Source organism: Ananas comosus, linkage group 21, assembly GCF_001540865.1.
Source record: "Ananas comosus cultivar F153 linkage group 21, ASM154086v1, whole genome shotgun sequence".
In the NCBI taxonomy this organism is placed as follows: Eukaryota; Viridiplantae; Streptophyta; class Magnoliopsida; order Poales; family Bromeliaceae; genus Ananas; species Ananas comosus.
The window spans coordinates 344,930-371,725 of NC_033641.1; the positions used below are offsets into that span (position 1 = coordinate 344,930).

The 26,796-nt window shown below is 38.5% G+C and overlaps 4 protein-coding genes across 6 annotated transcripts; 2 read left to right on the forward strand and 2 right to left on the reverse strand.

Annotated features, from left to right (window-relative positions):
• On the forward strand, positions 1,310–7,094 carry LOC109726725 (ubiquitin thioesterase otubain-like). The gene is made up of 9 exons (XM_020256510.1): positions 1,310–1,580; positions 2,477–2,800; positions 3,049–3,117; positions 3,623–3,706; positions 3,845–3,976; positions 4,854–4,906; positions 5,005–5,108; positions 5,948–6,048; positions 6,461–7,094. The coding sequence occupies exons 1-9, from the start codon at positions 1,416–1,418 to the stop codon at positions 6,767–6,769; spliced, it is 1,341 nt and encodes a 446-aa protein (XP_020112099.1). The 5' UTR covers positions 1,310–1,415; the 3' UTR covers positions 6,770–7,094.
• LOC109726245 (ubiquitin thioesterase otubain-like) lies at positions 7,517–11,700 on the reverse strand. Of its 2 annotated transcripts, XM_020255754.1 has the most exons (8): positions 11,446–11,700; positions 9,854–9,919; positions 9,670–9,753; positions 9,449–9,580; positions 8,943–8,995; positions 8,739–8,788; positions 8,548–8,648; positions 7,517–8,304 (listed from the first exon to the last, which is right to left on the reverse strand). In XM_020255754.1, exons 1-8 carry the CDS (start codon positions 11,602–11,604, stop codon positions 7,813–7,815), a joined length of 1,137 nt encoding a protein of 378 aa, XP_020111343.1. In that variant the 5' UTR covers positions 11,605–11,700; the 3' UTR covers positions 7,517–7,812. The 2 variants fall into 2 exon arrangements, with proteins under 2 accessions (XP_020111343.1, XP_020111342.1); XM_020255753.1 differs by having other exon boundaries at positions 8,548–8,788.
• Positions 13,175–18,206, reverse strand: LOC109726247. 2 transcript variants are annotated; one of them, XM_020255756.1, is made up of 8 exons: positions 18,008–18,206; positions 16,531–16,773; positions 15,707–15,772; positions 15,545–15,628; positions 15,129–15,251; positions 14,744–14,796; positions 14,414–14,642; positions 13,175–13,862 (listed from the first exon to the last, which is right to left on the reverse strand). In XM_020255756.1, the coding sequence occupies exons 1-7, from the start codon at positions 18,188–18,190 to the stop codon at positions 14,567–14,569; spliced, it is 828 nt and encodes a 275-aa protein (XP_020111345.1). In that variant the 5' UTR covers positions 18,191–18,206; the 3' UTR covers positions 13,175–13,862; positions 14,414–14,566. The 2 variants fall into 2 exon arrangements, with proteins under 2 accessions (XP_020111345.1, XP_020111346.1); XM_020255757.1 differs by lacking the exons at positions 13,175–13,862; positions 14,414–14,642 and having other exon boundaries at positions 14,730–14,796; positions 15,071–15,251.
• On the forward strand, positions 22,192–26,349 carry LOC109726246 (ubiquitin thioesterase otubain-like). Its single transcript, XM_020255755.1, has 8 exons — positions 22,192–22,426; positions 24,451–24,516; positions 24,605–24,688; positions 24,779–24,901; positions 25,100–25,152; positions 25,314–25,363; positions 25,470–25,567; positions 25,674–26,349. Exons 1-8 carry the CDS (start codon positions 22,322–22,324, stop codon positions 26,049–26,051), a joined length of 957 nt encoding a protein of 318 aa, XP_020111344.1. The 5' UTR covers positions 22,192–22,321; the 3' UTR covers positions 26,052–26,349.

Consider the following 26,796-nt stretch of genomic DNA (forward strand, 5'->3'; position numbering starts at 1 on the left):
TTTGACGGCTGGGATCAGAAGAATAGGAGGACGTCGACCGTTCGATGAAGGACACGTGTACTGCGGATTCCTTGCAAGCACGGTGGGGGGAGGAATTTAACGGCTGGGATCAAGGGAGCAGGAGGATGTTCACCGTTCGATGAAGGACACTGATTCCGTACATACAAGCACGGTGAGGAGGGGAGGAAAATGGAAAGAGATGTAACGGCTGGGATTAAGGGAGCGATGGACAAAAATTCTACGGGCACCGGCCCCAAATTACTTAATTTGGGGCCGGTCCCGATGGGCGCCGTGTGCCATGCGGCGCCCATCGACCACTGCTCTCCCAATATTGGGAGAGCAGTGGAAATTTCGGGTGCACCTGGTGCATCTATATTAGGTGCACCATAAAATTAATTTNAGTTAAAATTTTACACTCTATTTGGTTTCAAAAAAAATTGAAAGTAATAAAAATTAAAAAATAATTTTATGGTGCACCTAATATAGATGCACCAAGTGCACCCGAAATTTTCACCGCTCTCCCCATATTGTGAGAGCAGTGGTCGATGGGCGCCGCGTGGCACACCCGTGCCATGCGGCGCCCATCGGGAGTGAACCCCAAATGAAGTAATTTGGGGGCCGTGCCCATAGAATTTGTGTCCGGGAGCGATGTGGGCCGTTCGATGAAGAACACACGTACACCTGATTCCGTACATGCACGGTGAGGGCACAAGGATTGGAAAATTTGAACGGCTAGGATCAGGAAAGCGCGAGGACGCGAGCCGTTCGATGGACAGCACCCGATTCTGGATACATTTTTACAATCGATGTAAAGAAGCCTCTCGGTAGCGGGCATCGGATGGTCGAGCGAAATGGCGGTTATTCGGAAGCTACTCTCGCCGCGGGGACGAGGGCGCCGAGTGCTGGTGCCCAAGAGAGCGGAAGAGCCCTTGCGGCGCGGACGCGTCCTGGGGCCGCCGCATTTCGCTGGAGATTCGTCGTCGTCGCCGTCCCCGCCCCCGTCGTCGCCGTCCCTGCCGTCGACGCCGACGTCGCCGTCGCCGTCGCCGACCCTGCCGTCGTCGTCGTCGACCCTGTCGTCGTCGTCGTCGTCGTCGTCGTCGTCGTCGTCGCCTTCGCCGCCCCTGTCCTCTTCGTTGTCGTTGACGTCGCCGTCGCCGTCGCCGTCCCTGTCGTCTTCGTCGCCGCCGTCGCCGTCCCTGTCGTCTTCGTCGCCGCCGTCGACGTCGACGTCACCGTCACCGTCCCTGTCGTCGTCGTGGCCGCCGTCGACGTCGCCGTCGCCGTCCCTGTCGTCTTCGTGGCCGCCGTCGTCGTCGCCGTCGCCGTCGCCGTCCCTGTCGTCTTCGTCACCGTCGTCGCCATCGCCGTCGCCGTCTTCGGTGTTTCTGCCTTGCTCGTCGCCGCGGCCGTGGATGTCGTCGTCGTCATCGTCGTCATCGTCGGCGGCGACGGAGCAGCATGCCGCAGCTTCATGGGACGCGGCGGCGGAGGAGGACCTCGACGGAGTTTCAGTGATGGCCTTATTTGCCGCCGCCTCGGAAGATGCCGAGTTGCAGCAGATGGATCTCGCGGAGAAGGTCTCGATCTATCACCATTCTTGATCTCTTTATATATCGGTTCTATTTTTACTCGTCTTCTTTGATTTGTTTGTTGTTCGTGAACCCTGGAGATCCCGCAATCACTCAAATTAGGTTCGTATACTGCCTATAAATGTTTGGTTGCTTATCTCTTTGAAATGACCAGGGTGATCCCTTGTTTAATTTGCAATTACGAGATAAATTTCTTGCTAATTGCGTTGTTTCATGTGGATTCTAATAGATTTATTCGCTGTTAATGGAATCCGAAGGGCCATAGTAATATGAGATAAGTTTCTTGAGAATTGTGATGTTTTATGTTGATTCTATTAGATTCTTTCACTGCTGATGGCATCTGAGGCAACCAAATTAGGCTTATATGTCGTGTGTAAATGTTCGATTAGTGATCTCTTACTTTGCAATATGATATCAATTTCTTGTGAAGAGTGTTGTTTAGTGTTGATTCTATTGATTCCCTACTGTTGCTGGCATCTGAAGCACCAAACTAGTTAGGCTTATTTGTTGTGTATAAATGTTCGATTCGTGATCTCATTAAATGATTAGGGCGTTTTCTTATTTGATTTGCAATAATGAGGTAAATTTTTTGCAGATTGTGTTGTTTAATATTGATTTTATTAGATCTTGAAACCTCTCTAACACGAGTCTGAAAAGAAAGCTCATCTTGACTTTCTGTACAGTCGGAAAAAAAAAATGAATTATAGGGAATGAACTCTTTGTGTCTTCTGTTTTTTTTTTAAAAAAAAAAGCTACTTGTGTATGATTTTGCACCACATTCAAAACCTATGCTTAGCGCTCTTTATATACATATATATTTTGAAAGATTAAAGCTTAGCATTCTTTAATCTTTATAATGAGTGTAGACTGAAAATTTCATCTAGGAAGAAGGCTTGGATCACAAAGGGAATGCGCCACTGGTGGAAGGCGTTGATCAAAACTTTGTGAAGGCACCACTGGCGGAAGGTGTCGATCAAATCAGTATTGAGAAGAATCTTTCCGTGCCTATCAATACTGTCGACGAAGATGCAATCTGCGACGCCTTGATGCAACTGGCTTGCAACATTGGCGTACCATCATCGTCAACCGCTGTCACCTCAGATGGATCGAACCATGGGATCAGTTTAACGGGCGGTGACGATGGCACGATGCGGCAGCTGGCTATCTTGGCTGAGGAAGCCAACAAAATGCCCTGCATTGGGGAGAAGGTCAGGATCTATCAGTCCTTTTCTCCTTAATTTCATTCTTTTTTGTGTCTTTTTTAAATTCATTAGTGTTTTGAACTTCTTGAGCCTAGAATGCCTTTCTAAAGATAAGACAATAAGGGTTGTATATGTTAATTTATGGATCTCTTTTCAATAGGTTTTCTTCTGTTAGGATCATGTGTCCCTAACACTCGTCGCGATTCCTTCAAAGGATTTCTGTTTTATTCTAATCAACTTTTGTTGTGCTGCAGGAGCCTCTGTCGTCAGCATTAGCTTCTGATTTTCCATCAGATAGCTTCGTCATTCAGGAAAAGATCAAGGTTCGCTAATTTGATTTTGTTAATCAGTATTAACTGTGATTACCCCTTTTTTATTCTATTGATGGGATTTGGTATAATACTTGTGAGATCGATGAGATTGATATTCAAATGTTTCTTCTTAGAACGTATTGATTTGACCCTATAAGCGGGACCACTACCCAATAGCATGTTGCCACCAGAAGCATAACCCCATATTTCTTCCAGAAAATCTCCTAATTGTTCCAGAGCAACTAGAAAGAATTTATCATATTAATTGAGTGTCAACACTTGTGGAAGGACTGAAAGCTGTGCTTCCGCTTTCTGTGCCTTAACGAGCAGTAAGATTTGCAAGGACCCATTTTAGGATGCATGCCGGTATTATGCACATCAAAATTTTTACCAATAGTGTGCGCGCCTGTATCATGATGCATTTCCAACAAATAAAAAATCACTTCCAAAAGCATTCTAAGTCAATTCCTATTGCAAACTGGCGTTGATTTTATTATTCTGATTATTTATGATGCAGGGACTTTGTGGAAAGTATGTTTCTTTTAGGCGCTCGTGTCGAGATGGTAACTGTTTCTACAGAAGCTTCGTATTTTCCTACCTGGTATTGCACTCTCCATCCTTTATTCTTTTGAAGATAACGGGTCTTCTTCTCAGTACAAAAGAGAGAAACTTTCTGTTTTTTTTTTTTTAAATGCAAGTTCTTTGTTTTATATACCGATTTTTTAAATGTACAAAATAGGAGCAAGTTGCTGCCATGGGAGATGAAGAATATGAGGAAGAAGCCTTGCAGATTCTTCAAATTTTTCAGAATTACAAGATGGCATATCAAAATCTTGGAAAGCCCAGCTCATTGTTTGAAAATCACTATTCAGTAAGCCTGCCCAATTCCCCTTTAGCTATCCTTATAATGTTTTACGTTTGGCGGCTCTTTTATTTGCTTGATGTGTTTCACTTGTTAAAACGAGGGTATATGATCCATGTTTGGCTAGGAATTGGGTGAAGCTTTCTGCAAAAGTGCAGCTTGAGTAAAACTATTCGACAAGCACTAACAACTCTTTCAACATAACCGTTTCGCTTGGTAAAATGAGGGTACATGATCTGTGTTTGGCTAGAAATTTTCTAAGCACTTGTTTCGCCCGGTTGAAGCTTTATGCAGAAATGCAGTTTTGAGTAAAACTATTTGATAAGCACTAACAACTCTCTCAATATAATCCTTTTAACAAGAAGCTTGTGCTTTTACTTTCCCATAATTAGTTATTTCACATGAAGTGCCACTCTCAGCAACTAGTCAACGAAACAACCCACCTGCATCCATCACCTCCCAACACAGATATCCAATAGAAAGACAAATTATTCAATTTTTGTCCAATTGCTGATCATGATATTCATCACAACACTGTGCGAAATGGGAAGTAGCCAACTTTATACAATTAAAAAAAAAAAAAAAAAACCTACGGAACCTCCAAAAGGCATATAATATTATTAATATTGATTCTGGAGTTGCAATGCTCACGTTTTGCTTCTGGACTTTGGTATTAGTTTGTCAGATAATAAGTTGTTCGAGTTTGACTGCGCAAGATAATTTTCTTCTAAGGTTCCTTGACCAAGTAATTGTTTGCTGTATGACCTCATTATAAGAGATGTTTGTCACTATCCAGTCCTACATCTAAATTGTCTTCTCAAAACAATCTAGTTTACGATTATTTCTGATGTTCTGTTTTGGGTTGTGTTTTTCTGACATCTTGCAGGATTTCATTGGCCTGCTTATGAATATTATGGAGTGGAGAAAAACTTCTACAAGGTAGATGCTAACTAACAACTTGTTGTTGGCATCTCCCAAAATTGGCGTGGAAAATTTTAAAACACCACAGAATACCATTCTCTATTAAGTTCCTGGTGAAAGTTCATGCTTAGCAAAGGAATATGGTATGCCCTTTGTGTAGCCAGCCACTGCCATGAGCAACTTCTGCTGGAGAGCCGGGATGATTTGAAGTCAAATTTCAGTAAGAAATTAACACCTTAGGCCTTGTTTGGTTATTGTTTCCATTCTTTTACTTTAACAAGAATTTGATGTGACTGGGGACACTAGCAGATTAGCTTGCAATGTGCCTCAGCCAGATGCAAAATGGCATCTTCTTCGGAAAAGATAAGGAAAAAAAAAAAACAAATAGTTTTCTGTTTTTTTAAAAAAATAATTCAGATGTATAGATTGTGTGCAATCCACCATCATTGGTGAATCCCGATGCATAAGACTTGTGTTTAGAAAAACAATAATTCGCAACAGAACCCTACAAGTAGGAGTGTAATGTGGGCCGTGCCAAGGGCGGCATGGTCCACATTTGCCGTGCCGATTCAGGCTAGGGGAAGCCCGGCCCAGCCCAGTTCCAAATCCGGGCCAAGCCGTGCCGGGCCGGAGCTACAAAGCCTCCGGCCCAGGCCGGGCTAGGCTGCAGCCCAGCCGGAGGGCATGCGTGGGCCGCCCGGCCTGTTTTACATCCCTACCTACAAGGCTGTAGTTTTATTATCCTTCTGGGATTTTTTTTTTTTTTTTTTTTCGCATGCATACCTCCGCAAATATATGAAACTGCCTAAATATCTCTGCAAAGTTAATATTTTCAGGTGTGCCCCTGAAAAACAAACTTATTTATGTGTCCACCTGCTGAGGATATCTTTGCAAAGCACCGCTTTTTGCACAGATACAGTGGAGGGGGCATGAATGCAAATAAACTCAGTTTCAAAGGGCACATATGTAAATACGGACTTTGTGTGCGTAGTTCGACATTTTCGTATTTGTTCTTGCAATTCTGTGAAACTAACGGCATTGATGCATTTTCTTGGTCAGTTATTGGCCTCTTTAGGTTAGTAACTTCCGTCGAGATATGCAAACGAGCGGAGCATTTTGATCCCTTTCTGTTCGACATGAAAGGGCGCAATCTGGAACAGGTTAGTGCCGATGCTGCTTTTAACATTTTCGTATGCATGAGAACTTCCTTTCTCCTTTCCCCTCATTATGATTGCTGCCGCAGCCGAACAGTGATGCAATTTTCAGTCCACCTATCATTGCCTCGATGCTCGCAAACTTACAGCTCTGCCAGATACAACAATCTTTGCTATTTCGTTAACATTCTTGATGCATACTCCGTAATGCTAAAAATACGAATCTTTCCACTTCTCAACGAACGGGCAATCGGGCGATCAGAAGAGATTTTCTTCCTTCTTTCCCCCTTTGAATGCTTTCGAATTTTCTAGTTACCTTCGGCAAGCATATCCTCTGAATTCACCAATAGAATAATATTCATTTAGAGTTCTCTCTCTCTCTCTCGCCCTCTCTTGATTTGCTGCTTTGGGCAAACAGTTCTGCGCGGAGGAGGTCGTCAGGATGGGCAGCGAAGTTGACCACTTGCAGATCACGGCGCTGGTGGACGCGCTGGGCGTGCCCGTAAGTGTGCTGAACATCGACTCCTCCCCAACCCTATCGAGCTCCGGAACCCTCGAGGCCAACCGACATGACTTCTTCCCGTGCTCGAGCCTCCAGTATCAGCCTTCGCGGAGTGTTTCTACAGGAGGCAACGGAGCGAGCATGAGCAATGCTTCGGCTCGGCCCAGGCCCCATGTGACCTTGCTGTACAGGCCAGGCCATTATGATATCCTCTACCCGAAGTAACTCTTTACCGGCCACAGCAGGATTTTTGATAGAGGTGATCTTCTGATATAGATTGCGTACTGGTCCGACATTAGGTTACATCTTACGTTAGGTTTATTCACAGAGAGAGTTGGAGTTCATGAATGCTGTTCGGCATCTTTGTTTACTTTCCAAGTGCTCCGATTCGTTGGCTTGAATTCTTTTGTAAATATAACATATGCTAACATGCAAACTGGTTGTAGTCTTTTGTATACGGTACGGTGCGTTGTAACGATGAAGATATGGATGCCGCATGCAAACTGGTTGTTCTACAGCCCAAAATTTTATTGTCTGAGTTTTTCAGGTATTGATTTGTTTTACTTTTTTTAAAAATGTATATATTTGTTTTATTAAGTACATAAATAGTGATTTATCAAATTCTTTTTTTATTGTTTTTCAGCAAAAAGTAAAAATTCAAGCTGTGTAAAAAATTTTCATTTAATTTTTTCCACCGAACCAAACAAATATGAATTTTTTTTCTTTCAATCAAATAAATATGGATGGAAAAAAATTTTTTTTTTCTACAAACTAAATACTACAAAATGTAAAACTTTTTTCTATCAAAAATTTCTTTCTACAAAAAATTATTTTTCACAATTTCACGTTAGGTAAAGGGACCCTTAGCTTGCCTTACCATGGAAAATTGGAGACATGAGTGTCCCTGCATAGACGTGCTGAAGGGCCCTCAAAATCTCATGATGCAAAATATGCACTTTACTGTATTTCACTGGAAAGTAACAAAAACAGAGAATTTACTATGCTACTGCGAAAAGTTCACTTTACTGAAACTTTATTATCTATTGCAATTGCAGAAGAAATGTCTCTTGACGTTGTAATACGAGCTCAGCTTTGTGTAACTGAATCTTTACTACTTTTTCTCTTCAATATGACCTAGCCATCGTGTGTTAGCAGTTTTTACTATATCTAGAGAGAGAGAGAGAGAGAGAGAGCTTGCCTCAATCTGGTTAAGAAGCGCGGCACGGTCAAAGACTCAGCAGCTCTCTCTCTTCCCTCTCCTGCAATTTCTAAATAACAAAATCAGAGTCAAACTCGGAGGGAGGAGACTCGGCCGGAGCAGAGCACAGCATGGCCGTGGTGGCGGTGCTGCTACCGCGCTTCGGGTAGAGTACGCCGTAATGTCCTCGCCAATACATCAACACCACACGAGGATCCCTAGCACATTCCGAGCTACTACGACTATGATCATCGCCGTCACCGTCACCGTCGTCGTCCAATGCTGCGGCCAACCCCTTCATATCGGACAGACCGGACGAAGGGAAAGGAGCTGGCGGTTTCGGGGTGCGCAGGGTCACGACGTAATCCGTGACGCCCGCCTCTCTACCGCGCCGAGAGGAGGAGCAGTTGAACATGTGCACACGCAGCCCCTCGGTTATCGCCCCAAGGGGGGGCGCGTCGAGCTGCACCACGTGCATGGGGACGTCGAGGGCGTTGCTGAGGGCCTCGGCGCATATCAGGTCCTTCAGGATGTTCAATACGTTCGCCTTCTCGACCACAAACTGTTTCAGCAATACGCAAATCCAAAAAAAAAACGAAGAAGAAGAAAAAAAACAGATCAGAAACGAAAACAGCGTGATTCACCGAGAGTTACGATTCAACAGAATCAATGATTCATCAAGTGATAGCTCAAAAGAAATCTCGGCAATTCTCAGTAAATCTCGACAGTGTGATCACAATGATTCACTCTTCATATATATATATATATGTGAATCTTATGTAGAAGGATATGGCCAATCGCGAACCTCTTTTATGCTTGCGGAAGTGAAGGCGACTATCGTCGGTGAGTAGTGGTTGATCTGCGAGTGAATCTCGACAGAAGTGATTAGTCTCAATAAGATGATACCTGAGCCCCCGAAAGCAAACCAAGTAAGAGGAAAACGAAGGAAACAAACGAGGAGACGAAAGTAGGAGAATGTAGAGCGATTCCACGCACCGTTCAACTCGTTCTGCTCATCGAGGCAATCCCGTAGATACTTCTCGGCACTGAACACCACGACAACGAGCGGATCGGTATGTTTCATACTCAAAAAAGGCGATTCGACAAAATTTTGAAGGTAAAATGGACACGAAAAGGGGCATATGGCGCATCTCGCGTATTGCTTTTTCTTCGTTTTTTTTTTACAGAAGAGTTATCTACCTCACATCCCTTGGCGGTCCACAGATAACATTCGCCAGCACGCACTTAAATTCCTGAAAACAGGTTTTTCTCGCATGAGATGTAATTGAGACGGGACAACAGATAAAGCATTAGTCGAAAATAGTGAGGAATGAAGAGCCAACGGTCGAAACTTCGCACGTTGAATACATGTATATGTATGTTTTGAGCAAATATTTTGAAATGCATAATAATTAGATTTAAAGATTTGTCCTGGGTTATCTTAACAGAGCATTCTCGAGTTTGCTGAGAGATTTTTAATACACTAAGATAAGATTAATGCTTTTATCATGTCAATTGAACTCGGAAGAATAACTTCATGTTGATAAGGTTGCAGGGTCGTCTATGAGTTTTGTTTCTCCTCCTAAATTATGTCACATTTGAGGTTTAGTCCCACATGAAAAAATTCTCCAGGTGTTTCTAGGAAGTTAAAGAGAAACATGAAAGGTGTAGTCATATAGGGAAAAAAAAATTGAAGTTCAGCGCACCTGCAGTAAGTAGTCAAAGGTATCTCGACGGCCACCCAATGCCGCATTCATCTGTTTGTACTTCTCCAGGATTGAGAGGATGCGATATAACTCGTTTGCGTCTGGCAAAGGGTGTTTCCCCATAAGATGCTCCTACATCGACACCTCCCGCAAATGAGTCCTAAAACCAGAATACTCACAAGAAAATATTCGCGATATTATGATTTCGGCACGGCTATTACAAGATAGGAGAAGATGAAGCTTCTGTAGAAATTGTTGCCATCGCGGCGTATTTGCCTGAACGACTCGTAGTCGTCGCCAAGAAGCTGCATCATGAATAATTTGCGGGCTAATCAGGTATGATTAAAAGAGTTAAAAGAGTTATAAGAAAATCGCGGATAAAGAAGCAACAGCCATTTAACTAACCTCGATTTTTTCGACAATGTCAGAATAGCTGAATTCATACTCAGCAGCTAATGACGAGAACTTTTCCTGCAACACCAATAGAATCTCTCACTTTTCTATTAAATACTAAAAATGCAAGTTTACATACAAAATGTCTCCAAGCAAGTTTATCATTCTTTCGCAATTATCATCTCTGAGCAACCGATCGTACAATCGAGGAAATCAACATCAGCCTAAACCGTACATTGAACAAAAGAAGAGCTAATGATTGCATCTGATAAGCTCAAATGATCATACTCTTCGACAACACAATGAGAAAATTATTATTACTGTTAGTATCATTATTATTATTATCATCATTGTTATGCATGTAATGAACAATCACCGCAGCAGAGGTTACAAATTAATAGACCCAGAAGAGAAATTTATGTTACGAGCAATCACATACAGAGAATCAAATAATGTTCAGTTACGAGAAAGACTTGAACGAAACAAAACAGCAAAAACTGCGCCGTAACACCTAAAAAGAACTCAAATAGTGAACGAAACAAGAGCCTCAGAAGCCAAAAGCAAAGTTTATACCATGAAGGATTCAAAGAAGAGCTAAATTATTCATCTAAATCATTAGAGCACCTCAAAACCAATATGTAGAACTACTAGAATTCAGGTAAAAGCATTTATTAACACTAATCACAATAAGAACTCACGGATTCTCATAAATGATGAAAAAAAAAAAAGCGAAAAATGGGTACATCATCAGAGCATCTTAGGGCAAGCATCAAAAACCACTAGGATTCAGGTAAAAGCATTTAACCATAAGAATCTCAAAACAAACTAGAGGAATACTAATAAATCATGAGAAAAGTAGGCAAGAAACTAGAATTATACAGATCAAATCCTGAGATCCCATATCAGTATCCACGTCATCAGAGAGAGCACCTTACAACTCGCATCAAAAGCACTAGGATTCAGGTAAAAACATCTATTCACACGAACCACGACAATAATTCACAAAGAAGAAGAGCTTTATCATCATCTGGACCATCGAAGCACCTCAAAACCACTAGGATTCACATAAAAGCATCTATCGACACAAATCTCAGTATGAACTCAAGGATTCCACACTAATCAATAAATTAAGCAAAAGATGAGCTAAAAATTACGGGTTGTATCTCGCAAACTAGTTAAGAACTCACAAACCAAGGCCAAATCATCATCTACATGATTAGAGTACTTCAAAACCTCTAGGATTCACATAAAAGTGTTGGCACAAATCTCAGTATGAACTCAAGGATTCTAAATAAATCACCAGAAATTAAGCGAAAACGAGTTTAGTAAAGATCGCATCACGTAAACTCCTTGAGAACTCACAAAGGCCAAATCAATCATCTGCATCATCAGAGCACCTCAGATCACTAGGATTCGCATAAAAGCATCTTCAACGCAAATCTCAGCACGAACTCAAGGATTCCACATAAATCACCAAAAATGAAGCCAAAAACGAGTAGAAAATCACCGATCGGATCGCAAAAACCCCTTCGACAACTCAAAAATAAGTAGAGAGAGAGATAGAGAGAGAGAGAGAGAGAGATCGGGATCGAGAAAAGCATTACCTTATCTCCCACTGCGGGGTCGTGCCTCATCCGCTCCAGCTCCTCGACGGCGCTCTGGTGCGAGTTCCGCACCCACCGCGGGAGCCTCTTCATCCTCTCCTCCTCCTCCTCGTTGATTCGGATCTCGAAGGAGCAGAGGCCGTTGAGAGATGGAACCATGTCGTCGTCGTCGTCTTCGTCTTCGTCTTCTTCTTCTTCTTCCTCTTCGCTCGCGATCGCAGGGTTTTCGCTCTTTAGAGAGAGAGAGAGAGAGAGAGAGAGAGAGAGAGAGAGCGAGCGCTTCGAAATGAGAGGGAACGGGTGAAATTGGAACTAGTCGGGGAGTATTTATAGTGGCGATAGGGGTGCAGCGGGGGCCTTGGATTGGCCTAAATTTTTTTAAAAATTTTTAATTTCATATTTGTTTGCTAATTGTTAGTTTTATAGTATATATTCATAAATACAGTGATTTATTCAATGAATAAGTTTGGGATATTATTTTAAGAACGTAATTCAAATTTTAAATAGTTTAAATTATACGCGCGAGTAGAGAAAAAAAATTTAAAAATAGTCAAATAAAAATAACTCTATAAGATTAAATGAGTCACATTGTGGCATGCCATTTCACAACAAATACTGTAAAAATTGCTACAGTCGAGCCAACTAATAACCTGCCCAGTCCGTTTTACATCCCTCCGTGAAAAGAATCCATCTTATTGGTACGTCTTACTTTCGTTGTTCAATATAAAAATATATAAATATCATTCTCTATAAATTTAAGATTTTAGATTACAACGATTGTTTTATATAATTTACATAGTATCAGAATAAAAGATCCTAGGTTGAGTTATATCAGCATATTATTAATTTCTCTCATTTAATTCAAGTTCACATCGTAAGCCTAATAAAAAGTCTCGAGTCCAGACACGAAGAGAAGTGTTAAATATAAAAACTGTTAGAAAATTGCGTACGGTAAAAACGCAGCGGAAAAAGAAATCAAACAAATTTGATTTTTGAAAACTCTCGAGATCAAATCTCAAAAACCACGCAATTAGGATCCCTCATGTTCTTTAAGATTAAAGGGTAAAGTAAGATCGAATCATTACCTTTTTCGCGGATAAATCCTTCCCTCAATTTGATGATCGTGGAANTTAATCACCAATGACACATGTCTCAAATTCTCAACACTTGAAAATATATGTCATCATCTTATTAATTCCTTGGACGATTCATGGACACATACACAACATGAATGGAAATAAAAACCCAAAGTTATTCATAATATTTTAAAATCAAAAACAAAATTATGTCCTAGAAAGAATACATGTGTCGGCCTTGTTGGCTTCTAGGGCATACATCTAACAAAAACATATAAATACTGTTCTTCATTGGTTTAAACTTCTAGAGTGCAACGGTTGTTTCGTATAATTTATATCCGTGGCTTCTAACTTTTTACCCAGTTAATAAAAAAATATTTATTTTTCAATAATGAGCTATATCAACTTAAACATTAATAATTCTAGATTTCACTAACATGTATGGATGATCAAGAAATGTGGTTTAATTCATGGATAAAAGGAACAAAAAGTAAAAGGAGAAAAGAAAATCCCACTACATTAACAGAAATATAAATATAGAACCTGCAGAAGATGGATTAGAGTTTGTTATTTTTGGGGGGTTAATTACACCATCAATCCCCAGCTTTTATTTTTTGCATGAGCACTACATGAACACATGTATTCATTGATAACAGTGGATGAGAAGGTATATCATCCTGTACAGAGTAAGATGCATTGCATCATTTTGTACAAAAATAGTTGAAACTTCAAATGAAAACTAGATTTGCGAGCTGCGAGACTCGAATTACATATATACATTGAACTACAAACTATTGTGCCGAATTTACAGCATATCAGATTGGAACCATGGTAAAAGAAAAAAAAGAGGAGCAGAACTACAGGTTGCAACCATGCACAATAACATTCTTCTCAAACTACATATTTTGTTTGGCTGGAGCTTCTGCGCGAGTGCTGTTGAAGAAGCACTACCAGCAGACGCACCAGCAGAAACTCCGAAGTAACTTGCATCTTTAAACAGAGCCTGCCCGATCTGAATGAGCAATCTCCTAACATCTTCAAAAACTTTTCTCCTTACGACCGAATTCGTTTCTTGGGATAGAGAATGTCGTAACGTCCAGGCCTATACACTAAAGTTACTACATAAGCGTGCCTATTTCTTCCGGAAGAACTGCTTCCTTGTCCGCTGTTGTAGATCGGTCTGGGGTTGAAGTTGCGGATGTTCAGTTTCGCGGTCCCTCGAGGCGATGTGGCTGAATTGATGCGCAATATCCTTACCTTGACACGTAATGCGTTTGCCAGAGCTATAACTTGCAGTTGCGCAGCTTCCACACCCAACGGGACAACTTCATTCTCGCAGAACTGTTCGAACGAGCAGTAGATTAAAACAGAAGAATAGAAATGACTAATTTCCGCAAAGACTCCTGTAAAAAATCTGACTCCTCATATACACACTTCAAAGGCGCAGGTCTCATGAATTAGGATCACCCAATTAATGGCGGAAACATGATTATACAGAAATTTATCTGTAAATATAGCTCGCACTGTTCTACATGTAAAATCTGATATACTTCGCACGGTTATACAAGTAAGCACTTCCTACATTATCTATTATGCATCTTCATTTTCAACTACTGAAATTTCGTGGGTAGCACACGCAATATCTTCTTTTCTTACATTTTGCACTTGCGCACAAACATACTCCCGAAAGCTAATTACTTAGCATTTGTTCCCTACTTGATTGGCGCAAAGCAAATGAAAGAAAAATTAATTAGTGCGGATAAATTCATAAATGATAACAAGAGCATCATGGAAGATGATACCTCACTAATTCAAGACCAAAAAGCAAAAAAAAAAAAAAGATTGTATTTTAGTAGATAAGATAAAAGGCTAGATGCAGAAGCAGCACAAACCTCCTGCGGAGTTCTATATTTCAATTTGTCCAGAAATAGGCTGTAAATTTCTTTGTTCTTGCAGATCTCAACAGAAGCAACCAATCTGAGAAGAGACAAAACTGACCAACAAACTGCTTTATTTACCGAAAGACAAAGTGACGACGAACAAAACTAATCCGTGTGTTTCTCACTGTAGTTCATCTCGTTTGCATCTTCAAACATCATATAAAGATCCTCAACCGTGTAGCTGCAGAGAAAATGGTTTTTTTTTTTTGCCCATTCTTTGCAGACAATATTATCGGAAGAAATGCAAACATTCAGAGGAACAAGTCAGTAACAAGTATATACATCACATTGACTGCTTTTCCGTCTGGAATATCTGTAATCATATCAATGAGCACCTGAAGACAATAACAACAATCATCATCGCAGTTATACCAGATGGAATAATTTGGGAATAAATGACAACAGTAGATCAGCAAGAATTTCCGGACAGAATTAATCCTAAAAATAAAAGGAATGTTGCAGGAGTTTTTTTTAATTAACAATATGGGTTGAGTTGTATCACCAAAAATGAAATCTATGTAGACCTGCATGAGTTTACACTTTGTAATTTTTTTTTCATCCCCTTAATGAACCGCACATGATGTGTTTGATAGTCAAAGAAATGTATACCTGCAAGGTTGCAGAAATAAATCATGCCTACAAATCACCGAAGAGAATCAGGACTTACTTCAGCGAGATCCCTGAAGTAATCATTTTTTCCTCCAAGCCTAACATAATCCTGCCGATACTGTTGAAGACATGCACGAATGTGTTTGACTTCATCCTCATCTTGTGCTTCAAACATTTGTTCCTATATAGACATATAAAATTTAACATTTAAAGCTAGAAAATAATCACATTAGGCCTGTTCGGCCTGGATGGAGCATATGCAGAAGTTCCCCTTTGATAATGCTGTTTGAAGAAACACTAACAACTTTATCATCAATGAGCTCAGCTGCAGAAGCGTAAGGTTTGAATTGCACGTTTTGGTTTGGAATACGGAAGCTCATTTTATCTTCAGGGTACAATAAATGGTCGAAACATTTTGTTCCATCAAGCGAGGGTTATGAAGAAGTACAATACTTAAAAGGGAACATAAAGTACCAGGTAGGCAAATATGAAACATCGATAGAAACAGTTGCCATCTTGATGTGCCCGTCTGAAGAAAGAAAAATATTCATTGATAATCTGCACCAAAAACAATTTGCTTGTGAATAAAGCTGAACCAATCCACCAACAAGCTATTAATGTAAAACCAGAATAGACCTTGACTTTCGTTTGTATTGCGTAGCTGTCTACGGGGAACTCAGCACCCAGTGCTAGAATAGGTTCCTGCAATACCAAAAAATCTTCTGCTTTCACAGACTGATACTAACCATGCATGCAACACTATGTTAGTTCCTCTCCTCTAAAGAGCTTGTGACCTATTTAAACAAATTCAATCAGTCAAAACATTAGCTTGTAGACAAATTTGCTGCTTTAGGATACAGATGTTAGCTTTCAGCCCATTAAATTTAAAATTTTGTAAATCACTTCCTGTAATAGGTCTAATAGAGAATTCAAATTTCCCAGTCGGCAGTCTAGCAAGGCAGGCACATGCCGCCCACGCCGCCAGTGCCGATAAGCCTATGCTTCCAGTGCTGACGTATAAAATGGGGTGTATGCCGAGGCGTGCCATGCCACACTGCTGGCACACCAGCACACTCCATACTAGTGGCATGGCAATCCTTGCATAAAAGACAAATCTCATTCACCAGGGTATTCATCCTAGGGGAGTCGAGAATAGGACATCATAATCATACTCTTGCAGCAATCAGACTCTTTGCCATTTATGCCACTGACCTCTTTTTTTTATTCTTATTATTTCTTCAAATTGCTAACTTCCCACTCTTCTTTTTCCTCCACTACTCGGACCCTACTTTCTCTTGTCTATTGAATATGAGATTGAATGGAAAAAACAAACCAAGTTTTTATTAAATATAACCTCTATAACCAGAATTTTTCAGCGAATCAGATATCTATGAATCATAATAAGCTGCTAAACTTTAAAAAAAGTAAACAAAATCTTTCGGAGTAGAGAATTCTAGGACCTTTGCTCCTAGAGCATGGACATTTAAGTTTTCCACCGACTCCCATGTAAACCCTGCGTATAGCGCGAACAGCCTGCTCGACCTATTTGAGGCTCCCACGATGCTGCAGGGCTTGCACTTCGGCCGGAGATATGTTTGCTTGTACCCAAGCAGTTGAAAAGCTTTCCTACGAGTAACTTGGGTTAATTTTTGCGGTACAAATTGCTCGCTCTTGCCTTTTACCTCTACTACTACCTCTTTCCCCTGCACATGTTGTCAAAGAATCAAGAATTCTCTGTTAGAGGAAAGAAATACAAAGCATAGAGATGCAAACATAGCCAATTTTAGATTGGATTGGCACAAATTCAATAAAACCGGTATAAGAGACTCACGAAAGCCTCATAGATAACAATGAAACAAGCATTAAAAGAATAGAAAGGATGGCGAAGCAACTAATGAGGGTTCCATTTTTGACAAATGAAATTTGACCCAAAAATAAACACACAAAAAAAAAAAATCACACCAAAATATCCCCAAAAAAAGACACAAATGAATCAAGAAGCAGAATCACATGAACTAGAAGAGAGGGCGAGATAGTAATCCGGAGATTAGATTGAATCATCAGATTGTTAATTCACTAGGGTAAGAATTCGTTAATAAGAAACTCCAGAAAACTCCTAAATCTCCATCAAACAGCTAGTTAGGGTTTGCCATAGACAAATGAAACAAAATCTACCCCGAAAAAAGCGTAAAAATCCACCAAAAATCCTTAAAAAAAACCAGCGAAATGAATCAAGAAGCGGAATCATAGGAACCAGAAGAGAAGTACTAGAATCAGAGATTAGATCGAATTGCTTGCTTCGTCAGAAGAATCTTTAGGGCGCAAATTCGCTGAGAACCTGGGAAAACCTCATAGATCTCCATGAAACAAGCAATTAAAGGGCAAAAGATTGGGGGTTTTGTTTAAACATATCAAACTATATCTACTTGTTCTTTCTCAATAGGATATACCCCCGTTTACTCCAAAAAAAAAAAAAAAACTATATCTACTTCAAAAATACATAAATATCAACGAAAAAATCCCCCGAAAAACACGAAGTCATACGAATCAGAAGAGAGAGCGAGAATCGGAGATTGCACAAGTTTCGTATAACTCCATCAAACAAGCATTAAAAGGGCAAGAGAGGGTAAAACATCGATTTGGGCTTTGTTCAAACAGATCGAACTAAATCAACTCCAAAAGCACATAAAAATTCATCAAAAGGAAACGCGAAAATCTTACGAATCAGAAGAGAGGGCGCGAGGGGAATCGGAGATGAGATCAAACCGAGTCTACTCCAAAACATTAGGGCATTCATTTAAGCAAATCAAACTAAATCTACTCCAAAAACACACAAAAATCCACCAAAAACCTCCCCCGAAAAAAACACTCGAAAATCATACGAATCCGAAGAGCGCGCACGAGAGTAATCGGAGACGGGATCGAATCGCTTCAAACCTTGTTTGGCTTGTCATCGCCATCGCCATCGCCATCGCCATCGCCATCGCCATCGCCCTCCTTCGCGCGAGGGGTGAAGCGGGGAGGAGGTGGGGGAGGAGGAGGACGCGGCGGGGATCGCGCGCGCTTCTCCCCGAATCGCCCGCCCAGTCCCCTTCGAGCCACTCGCTTCGTTCGCGGCATTTTTTGTTTCTTTTAATTTCTTTTTCTTTTTCTTTCTCTTTTTCCAAAAAAAAAAACTTCAAATATCGTTTCTATAGTTTTAAACTTTTTTTATTTTAATATTCTCTAATAATTTAAAATATATTAATTTAGTATTCTATAATTTTTTATTATTTTTTTATTAACTTTTTTTTATTAAATTAATATTCAATAAATTTAAATTGAGTATCTAAAGTAATTATGTATTAATTTAACGAAATATTAATAAAAAAGCTGTCGAAAAAAATAAAATAAAATCACAGAGTGATAAATTAATACACTTTAAAATATAAAGTACTACGATAAAAAAAATGTAAAATCATATAGTGATATTGGAAGTTTATTCTTTTTTAAAAGAAAAAAAAAAAATTTTGGCGCGTTACTCTACCTAATTCTTCTTTGTTTGAACTTGCTTTGAGATTCGCGCGCCGATTTTAATCAGAACCGTACAGTAGTGAAGTCGGCAGGTTGAGTGGCTTCGTCACCGAATTTCTGAGGGGGAAAAACATGATATCATATCTCTAAGAAAAGGGCACACTAGGATAAAAAATAAAAAAAAAGAAAAATTTTCAAATACCACTTCTATGATTTTGTACTTTCTCACTTTAATACTATGTGGTTTAAAATATATCAATTTAGTACCCTGTGATTTTTTTTTCTCTTTTTATTATCTATTCCAAAAAAGAGAGAAGAATACTTGAATTAATAAGACGTAATAAAAGAACACTTTTGTGGAGTTGAGCTAAAATACTATCGACAGCAAACGGGTTCTGTTGTCACCCATTTGTTTTCGATGATGTAGCATCCAAATCGACGATCGGCACCATTGAATATGATCTGTACTACTTGAAGTATTTAGAAATCAAATTTCATACATTTTCGATATTGTTCTCTTATCCATCGAGTTGACACAAAAATGAACGGCTGAAAATGAATATTCTTTAAAAAATAATGATAGGAGTCTTGTAATCAAGATCAAAAGTATAGATCTTGTTTTAAATAGTTTAAAGAATTTTCTAACAAAAATTCAATTGATTTGGATATCCTTACACCATTAAACGAGAAAACGCCTCATATCGATCATTAAAATTACAAATTTTGAGACCCTTTGATCATTAGGCAAATGATGTCGAAAAGATTTGAAATTTGATTTCTAAACACTTTAAGTTGTATTGATTATATTCAACAGTGCCGATCGTTAATTTGGAGGCTCTATCATCGAAAACAAACGGGCGGCAACGGAGCCCGTTTGCTATTGATAGTATTCTAGCTCAACTCCACTTTTGTGTTGAAATATTCTTATATAGTATTTGCGCCTTATATTACTGATTTCACGATATCTCATAAAACACATGCTGGACTATATGTTAATTTTAGTTTTAAGAACTGATCAAGAAGGTACTCAAAATGATGAAACTATGACAATCTTCATCTTTTTAAAAAAAAATTTAAAAAGTTTGAAAAAAAATATATATATGGACAAAGAAGTTTTTGGATGGTTTGTCTTTTAACCCCTTATTATTTATATTTAAAAGAAAGAGTAGTCCTTATAATTACATAGCCAAGAATAATTTTTAATTGAGTTAATGTACTTAATCTTTCATTTTATGTTAGATTTATTACTAGCTCAGTAATAAGTTTGGTCCTTTTAAGATCTTATATAACACACAGAATGAGTAAATTAAAGGAGAAAGAGAGTGCAAAGTGTACTTTTAGTCTCTCATCATAAAAGTACTTTAAAAACTGAAAAAAAAAAAAAAAAATGTAAGGGATAGAGGACCTTTTATAAAGAAGTAAAAGACTAGTTCATTAATTGAAACATTTAAGGTACCATAGAAGAATGTCTTAATTATAAGACATGGTTGGATAAGAAAGGTAATTGCCCTTTTGTCTCTTATGATTGCAAGTTAATATACTTAATTTGTTAATAATATTTTTTTCTTGTTTTTCATGTGGTGATTCGTTACGCGTAAAAATGCACTATATACATTTCTATTCTAGAATCCTTATTATAGCTCTTTTAGAAATGCACCATATTATGTTGCCATTTCTAGAGTCACCTTTTAAGAAAATTATATACATAGAGAGAGAGTCCGGTTACTATACAAGTATAAATCTTTTTGTACTTATAAGTTTTCGACAGTTAAATCTACTCATTTGACCATTTTCATCCCTTTGTACTCATAAGTTTTCGACTGTAAGATTTACCTCTTTGATCATTTTCATCTGTTAAATCATAATATTAAACTAACTATGCACTCAACTCAGAGGAACTACTATCATCGTAACTGTACATCTTTTCATCTAATGGTCAAAAACTTATGAGTATAAAAAATCTATACTTATAAAAGTATAGTAGTCATATTCTTTCTCACTCTATATATTTACATATATATATATATACTAGTTGAGTGTACATGTAAAAGCATGTAACAATTATTTTAATTTATTTCAAATCATTAGAAATTTGTATATCATATTTATTTAAAAATTTAGAATAAAAATTATATTTTATAAATTTATATGTTATATTTTATTAGAAAATATCTGTAATATAGTTTTTTTTATATATATTAAATATTTTTATATAATTTTTGATTTTTGATGAATCTAAAATTTAAGGATGTATTTTAAACTAAAAACATCAAAATTTAATTCATATTTGCTTAAAAATTTAAAATTTAATTTTAATCCACTATTTAGTTAAAATTTTTACTTATTAATTCAAATTTGATATCAAAAATTAAATTTAATTCATAATTTAAACTCAAGTTGTAATTTTAATGTAAAAATAGATAGATATAAATGCTATTTTTTAACAAATTAATCATACCCTTTTATTTTTATTTGAGATATTTTTAACAAATTGATCATAATCATTCGTATAATTGAATTTATGTAGTTGGATATGAATGTTTTTTTTAACAGATTGATCATAATCGTTTGTTTTTATTTAAGATATTTTTTAACAAATTAATCATAATCGTTCGTAGAGAATATTTTTTTATTACTTTTTGATTCCGTCTGTCATTTCTATACGCTTTTATATATACTAGTTGAATGTACGTGCAAATGCACATAACAATTATTATAATTTATTTCAAATCAATATAAATTTGTACATTTTATATATCCAAAATTTTACAATAAAAATTAATTTATAAATTAATGTGTTATATTTTATTAGAAAATATTTATAATATCCTACCGTGTTCTTTTATTTATATACATCGAATATTTTTATATACTTTTTAATTTTTGATGAATCAAATTTAAATATGTATTTTAAACTAAAAGTATCAAAATTTAATTCACATTTAATTTAAAATTTAAAATTTAATTTTGATCCACGGTAATAAAAAAATTAATTATTAATTCAAATTTGATATCAAAAAATTAAGTTTAATTCATAATTTAAATTCAAATTTTAATTTTAATATAAAATATATTAATAGAAATGCTATTTTTTAACAAATTGATCATAACCGGTTGTTTTAATTTAAGATATTTTTTAACAAATTGATTATAATAGGATTGAATTTATAGATGGATGCGAATACTATTTTTTAATAGATTGATTATAACTGTTCTTATCGGAATCCTATACGCTTTTATATATATAGTATAGATATATATATATATATATATATATATATATATATGAATGAAATTAAGCTTCTATGCTTTTAAAAGTAGCAAATTATTAGTTCTTGTAAACTTTTTGCCATAAAATTAAGGAATGTATAGTTAGAATGATATGAAATTTTTAAAATTGAGTGAGTGATTGATTGAATAGTATGATGTAATGGATTAAAATGATTAAAGGAGTAAATCTAACGAANAAAAAAACATCGTTCGCTACCGAAACGCAACCATCCCCGCTCTACCGAAACCGACACATTCCCCTTCCCCACCTCCCATACGACCCACCCCTATAAATACCCCCCACAAACACTATTCCCCTCTCTTTTTTCCCTCTCATCTCAAAACCCCGAGAGCTCCCACTCTCCGAGCGAAGAAGAAGAAGAGGAAACCCTACGGCGACGAGGAAAAAGACGAAGAAGAGTGAATCCCCATCGATCGCTCGGCGAGCTCGATCAGCTCCTCCCATCTATGGATCCGGGCGAGAAGGAGGACGTTCGGAGGTCGCACCAGTGCACCGTCTCGGCGCTGGAGAGGATGAGGGCCGGAAACTATCGCGCCGCCGTCGGAAACAAGGCAAATCGCTCCTCGATCCTGATATCTACTCTTCTTCGTTTTGAGCTTTGGATCGGTCCGATCTAGGGTTTATACTCGTTTTTAGCTTAATTTTACACGATTTGTCGGTGTTTCTGTGGTTTTATTGAGATTTGGGTCGAGAAATGCTTTTTTAGCTGAATCCTAGTGCCTCTGTCCTGGTTCTGAGGTGATCTGATGTAGTAGATGACGATTTAGGGCTTCCTTTCGAGTTTTTGAACTGTTTCTTGTTCCGATCGCTGTTAGTTGCTAATGTTGAGCTTATCTGTGATTCATCAGAATTTTCTTGGGATTATGGGCGATAAATACCTTTATCTGAATCCTAGTGGTTTCGAACCTCGTTTTGAGGTGCTCCACTGGTGTGGAGGATACGATTAGCTGTTCATTTTGAGTTCTTAAAGGTGTTTCTTGCTATCCGATCTCCGTTAGTTGCTAATTCCACTTATATTTTGTGATGCACCAGCACTCTGTGTTCTTGTGGAGATAATGGTTGATAAATGTCTTTATCTTAATCTGGTGGTCTTCAAATTCTCATTTTGAGTTGATCCGATGATGAAGATACCATTTCTCTTTGTATTGAGTACTTGCAGTGGTTCTTTCGATCCAATCTCCTTTAGTTGCTCATTTTGAGCTCATTTTGTGTGGTTTATCATAATCTCGTGATCTTCTTGTGATTAGTGGTCTTCAATGCTGATTTTGCAGTGATCTGATGTTGTATCTGACAATCTAGCTCATTAGTTTGAATTCCTAAATGGGTCCTTGCCGTTCAATCACTGTTAGTTGCTCATTTCCGCTTGTTTTTTTTTGAGTTATCAGAATCTCTGAGCTCTTGGTGGTCTTTAATAATAATTAGGGTCTTCCTTTTGAAGGTTTAGCGTTTAGGATTATTGAAGTGTTTCTAATGGTAGACTTAGAGCTTAATATACTGAACAATGTTCAGTCGCTGATGTGATGACGTAATTTGTATAAATTACTAAGTTCTTCTAGTGGTCCTCGTCTGCTGATATGGTCCTTAACATTTATTTGGTTTCTTTAAGTGTTTGTTGCCCTAGATAGGAGCTTAATTCTTGGTAACTGATGTGATACTATCTCCTATGCAAGTTTGAGGTTGTTCTCTCCTCTGACTATATGGTATTTAACATCTATTTGGGTTCTTTTTAGTGATAGCGTCTCCTTTTGTAGATTACTTCCCCATTACTTAGATCTCTTTGAACTTCTGTAAGTGGCCTGCTGCTGCATTTACAGGCCCCATTTTTGTTGCTGTTATTTTATTATATAGTTTAGGTTGCTATTCGACACGGAATATTTTTGGAACTGCTCAGTGTTTTGTATTCCGGTCAATAGTTTGTTGGTTTTGTTTCACTACTGCACTGGTTGCTGTTAATTTTGTATATAGTTCCCTGTGAGTATTATTTGATATAGTTAGGCCTAGCTTGTGTTGCGCTGCTAAATACACTCGCTTTTATACTTTGGTGGGCCCAAAAACTTTGAGGGTGTGTTGAAGTTCCCCTCCAATACTATAAAATGCTATCAGGGACTGCCGCTAGAGAAGCAAGTGGTGCTTGCTTCTCTAGTGGTGAGTCCCACGATCATTTAATAGTATTGAAGGATGAAGTTTCAATCTTTTGGATTTTCTGTGTCCATCAAAACATGGGAGCGAGCATGTTTAGACATCACAATCCCCAACTTGGCCTTACGACTGATCTTTCCCAGACTAATTTTGTTGTGATGATGCATTCTACAATAGTGTATATTGTGCCAAATATGAATCTCTCGCAATGCATATTATGTTCTATCTTCTCACATTCTTTGTAGTTCGTCTGTAACAGTAACATGCATTGAATAGAGCTTCGGTAACTTGATTTGTCACCGTCACCTTTGTCGGATGCATGTATTGTCTGCTTTTCCCCCCTTCTTGTATCAACTTGTGTACCAGACTGCCAAGCTATGTCTAAAATTTTCATTTCAATGAAGATGTGAAAGCGAGAACGCTTTTGGTGTTGCAGGAAACTTTGGCAGCAATAGCTGCGCACTACGAGATCAATCGATCCAACATTCATAACAAAATCAAGGTTTTGTTAGATTGATGCTTCTGCTTTCTTTGGTCCTCTTAAAGTATCTTTTATTCCACCTATTAAACCTTTATGATCCACCATGCAGCTGCTTGAAGAAGATTATGCTTCATTCAGGCGAATACGCCAAGATGGCAACAATTTCTACAGAAGCTTCATGTTTTCCTACCTTGTAATTGTCATGCTCAACACTATCACAGTATTTTTGTTTTCGACACAATTATTCTGTTTTTGGCGACTCATTTGCGGGAGGTATAAACAGGAGAGAGTGATGGAAACACAAGACTTGTATGAGTTTGATCGCGTACGCTCAAGAATCTCGCAGTGCAGACGAATGAATGCAATTTTGGGAGGCCATGAATATACCTTTGATGAATTATCGCAGGTGCGTTTTACTTGATTACCTTTTCTTTTAGACCATTGCGTAGAATATACATATTTTTATTTTATTTTATTTATTTGATTGTCTTGTGCTGTGCACTCGGGTAAAATATAACCCTGTTATATATCTTTCTCTTGATCAGTCACCTATATATGCCATTATAATCTTTGACATTTACACTAGGACCATTTATTTTCACAGGAATTGCAGCACGTGCTGGAGCGTATCATCCACGCTGCACCAAATAGTACGAGGTAGATGGTCTCTAAGTGTTGAAAAAAAAAATTGCGAAAAAAAAACAAAAGGCAAGATCAGCCATATGCCCTCGTCATCTCCAACTTAGCGCACTATGGTTTTTTCGAATAATCCCTTTAAAGTATGAAAAGAATCCGATTTGCTCATTCTGGTGTTTCAGCCCTGATGAGTTTCTGCTTAATTGCCTCGACGAGCATGCTTCGTTGAACGGTGAGCGTAAGTCGTTCTACAACGTCTCACTCGCATCTCAATATCATCTTTCTCTAGTTAATTCTTTTTTTTTGTTTTTTTTTTTTTTGTTTTTTTTGCTGTTCAGTGATGATCTTCTTCAGGCTAGTCACTTCGATCGAGATTCACATGAATAGCAATTACTACAGGCCGAAAATACATGCCGAATACAGAAGCATGGAAGAGGTTAGTGGCTTAACTCTCTCTCTCTCTCTCTCTCTCTCTCTCTCTATTTGTGTGTGTGTTTAATTTGTTGTGTCTTTTCTTGTTCCCGTTTCCAATTTACCAACAGTTTGTGCTGGAGCAAGCCATGATAGTCGACTTCGAAACGGACCAGCTGCGTGTAAAGGCCCTCAGCGAGGCCCTGGAAATCCCGACAAAGGTGGTGCAGTTTGACGTGCTTGCGCCAGTTCCTGAGCTTCCGAAGTTGCCTTATTGCTTCTTCGACGGCTCGTCCCGCCGAAACTTCAATCTTGGCCTTCTGAGCGACGACTTCCTGCTCATCTCCGGGAGCAGCGACGAGCATGCCGTCCCCGCCACCGGACCCCCTTCTCCGGCCATCTTGGACCTGAGGGCTCCCTCTTACGTGACCTTGGTGTTTTGGCGCGGCCACTATGGGGTCCTCTACCGCAACTCGGTTCTTAGCGGCCTTAAGCACGACTTCTTCTAAGAGTCGCGGAAGAGACTTAGCTCACGTTAGCTGCGAGCAGCCAACGGAGGCGAGCAATACCACATGACAACCAATTGAGGCAAGATCTCTCTCCTTTGCTGTTTTCTTTTTTTTTTCTTCTAACTTTTACGCCTACAAAGAAGATGTGTCTGAATACTTTCGTGGATACGGATGATACGGTGATCTGCAAATATTAGGATACTGCCGTAAGAATAGGGATTTAAGATTCGTACAGAGCATAGTTAATATATTGGCAAGCTAATCAGTGTCCAAACGTGATTTGCAACAAATGAAAAAACCGATGGAAATAATAAATAATAATACGTGCATTTTGTGCGCTATTCATGTAGTGTTGTTATAGTGTGGTTTGTTCGCTGCGCATTATTCTGCATCTACTGTGGTATAATTTAGTGATACGATTTGAGGCAAAATGCAGATAGATTCTGCCATGCGTGTTCGCGCCGCACGCGAGTAAAAGAATTCAAGTTCCATACTCGCAAGCAGAACCGAAATAGCAATCAACGACACACGCCGTGCATCAGGGGGAAGGTATTGCAGGTATTTTTAGAAAATGATCGATCAATAGCAATTTGGTCCGCCGCCTTTTTCTTCGAAGTAGTTCCTTGCACCGTCATCCCTGTATAACATGTTTTTTTCCATCTAAACTGAAGGGGTGTTTGGTTCCCAAAAAAAAAAAGATCATAAAACATATCCTTTCCCACATCTGGGTGAAAATTTGAATGGC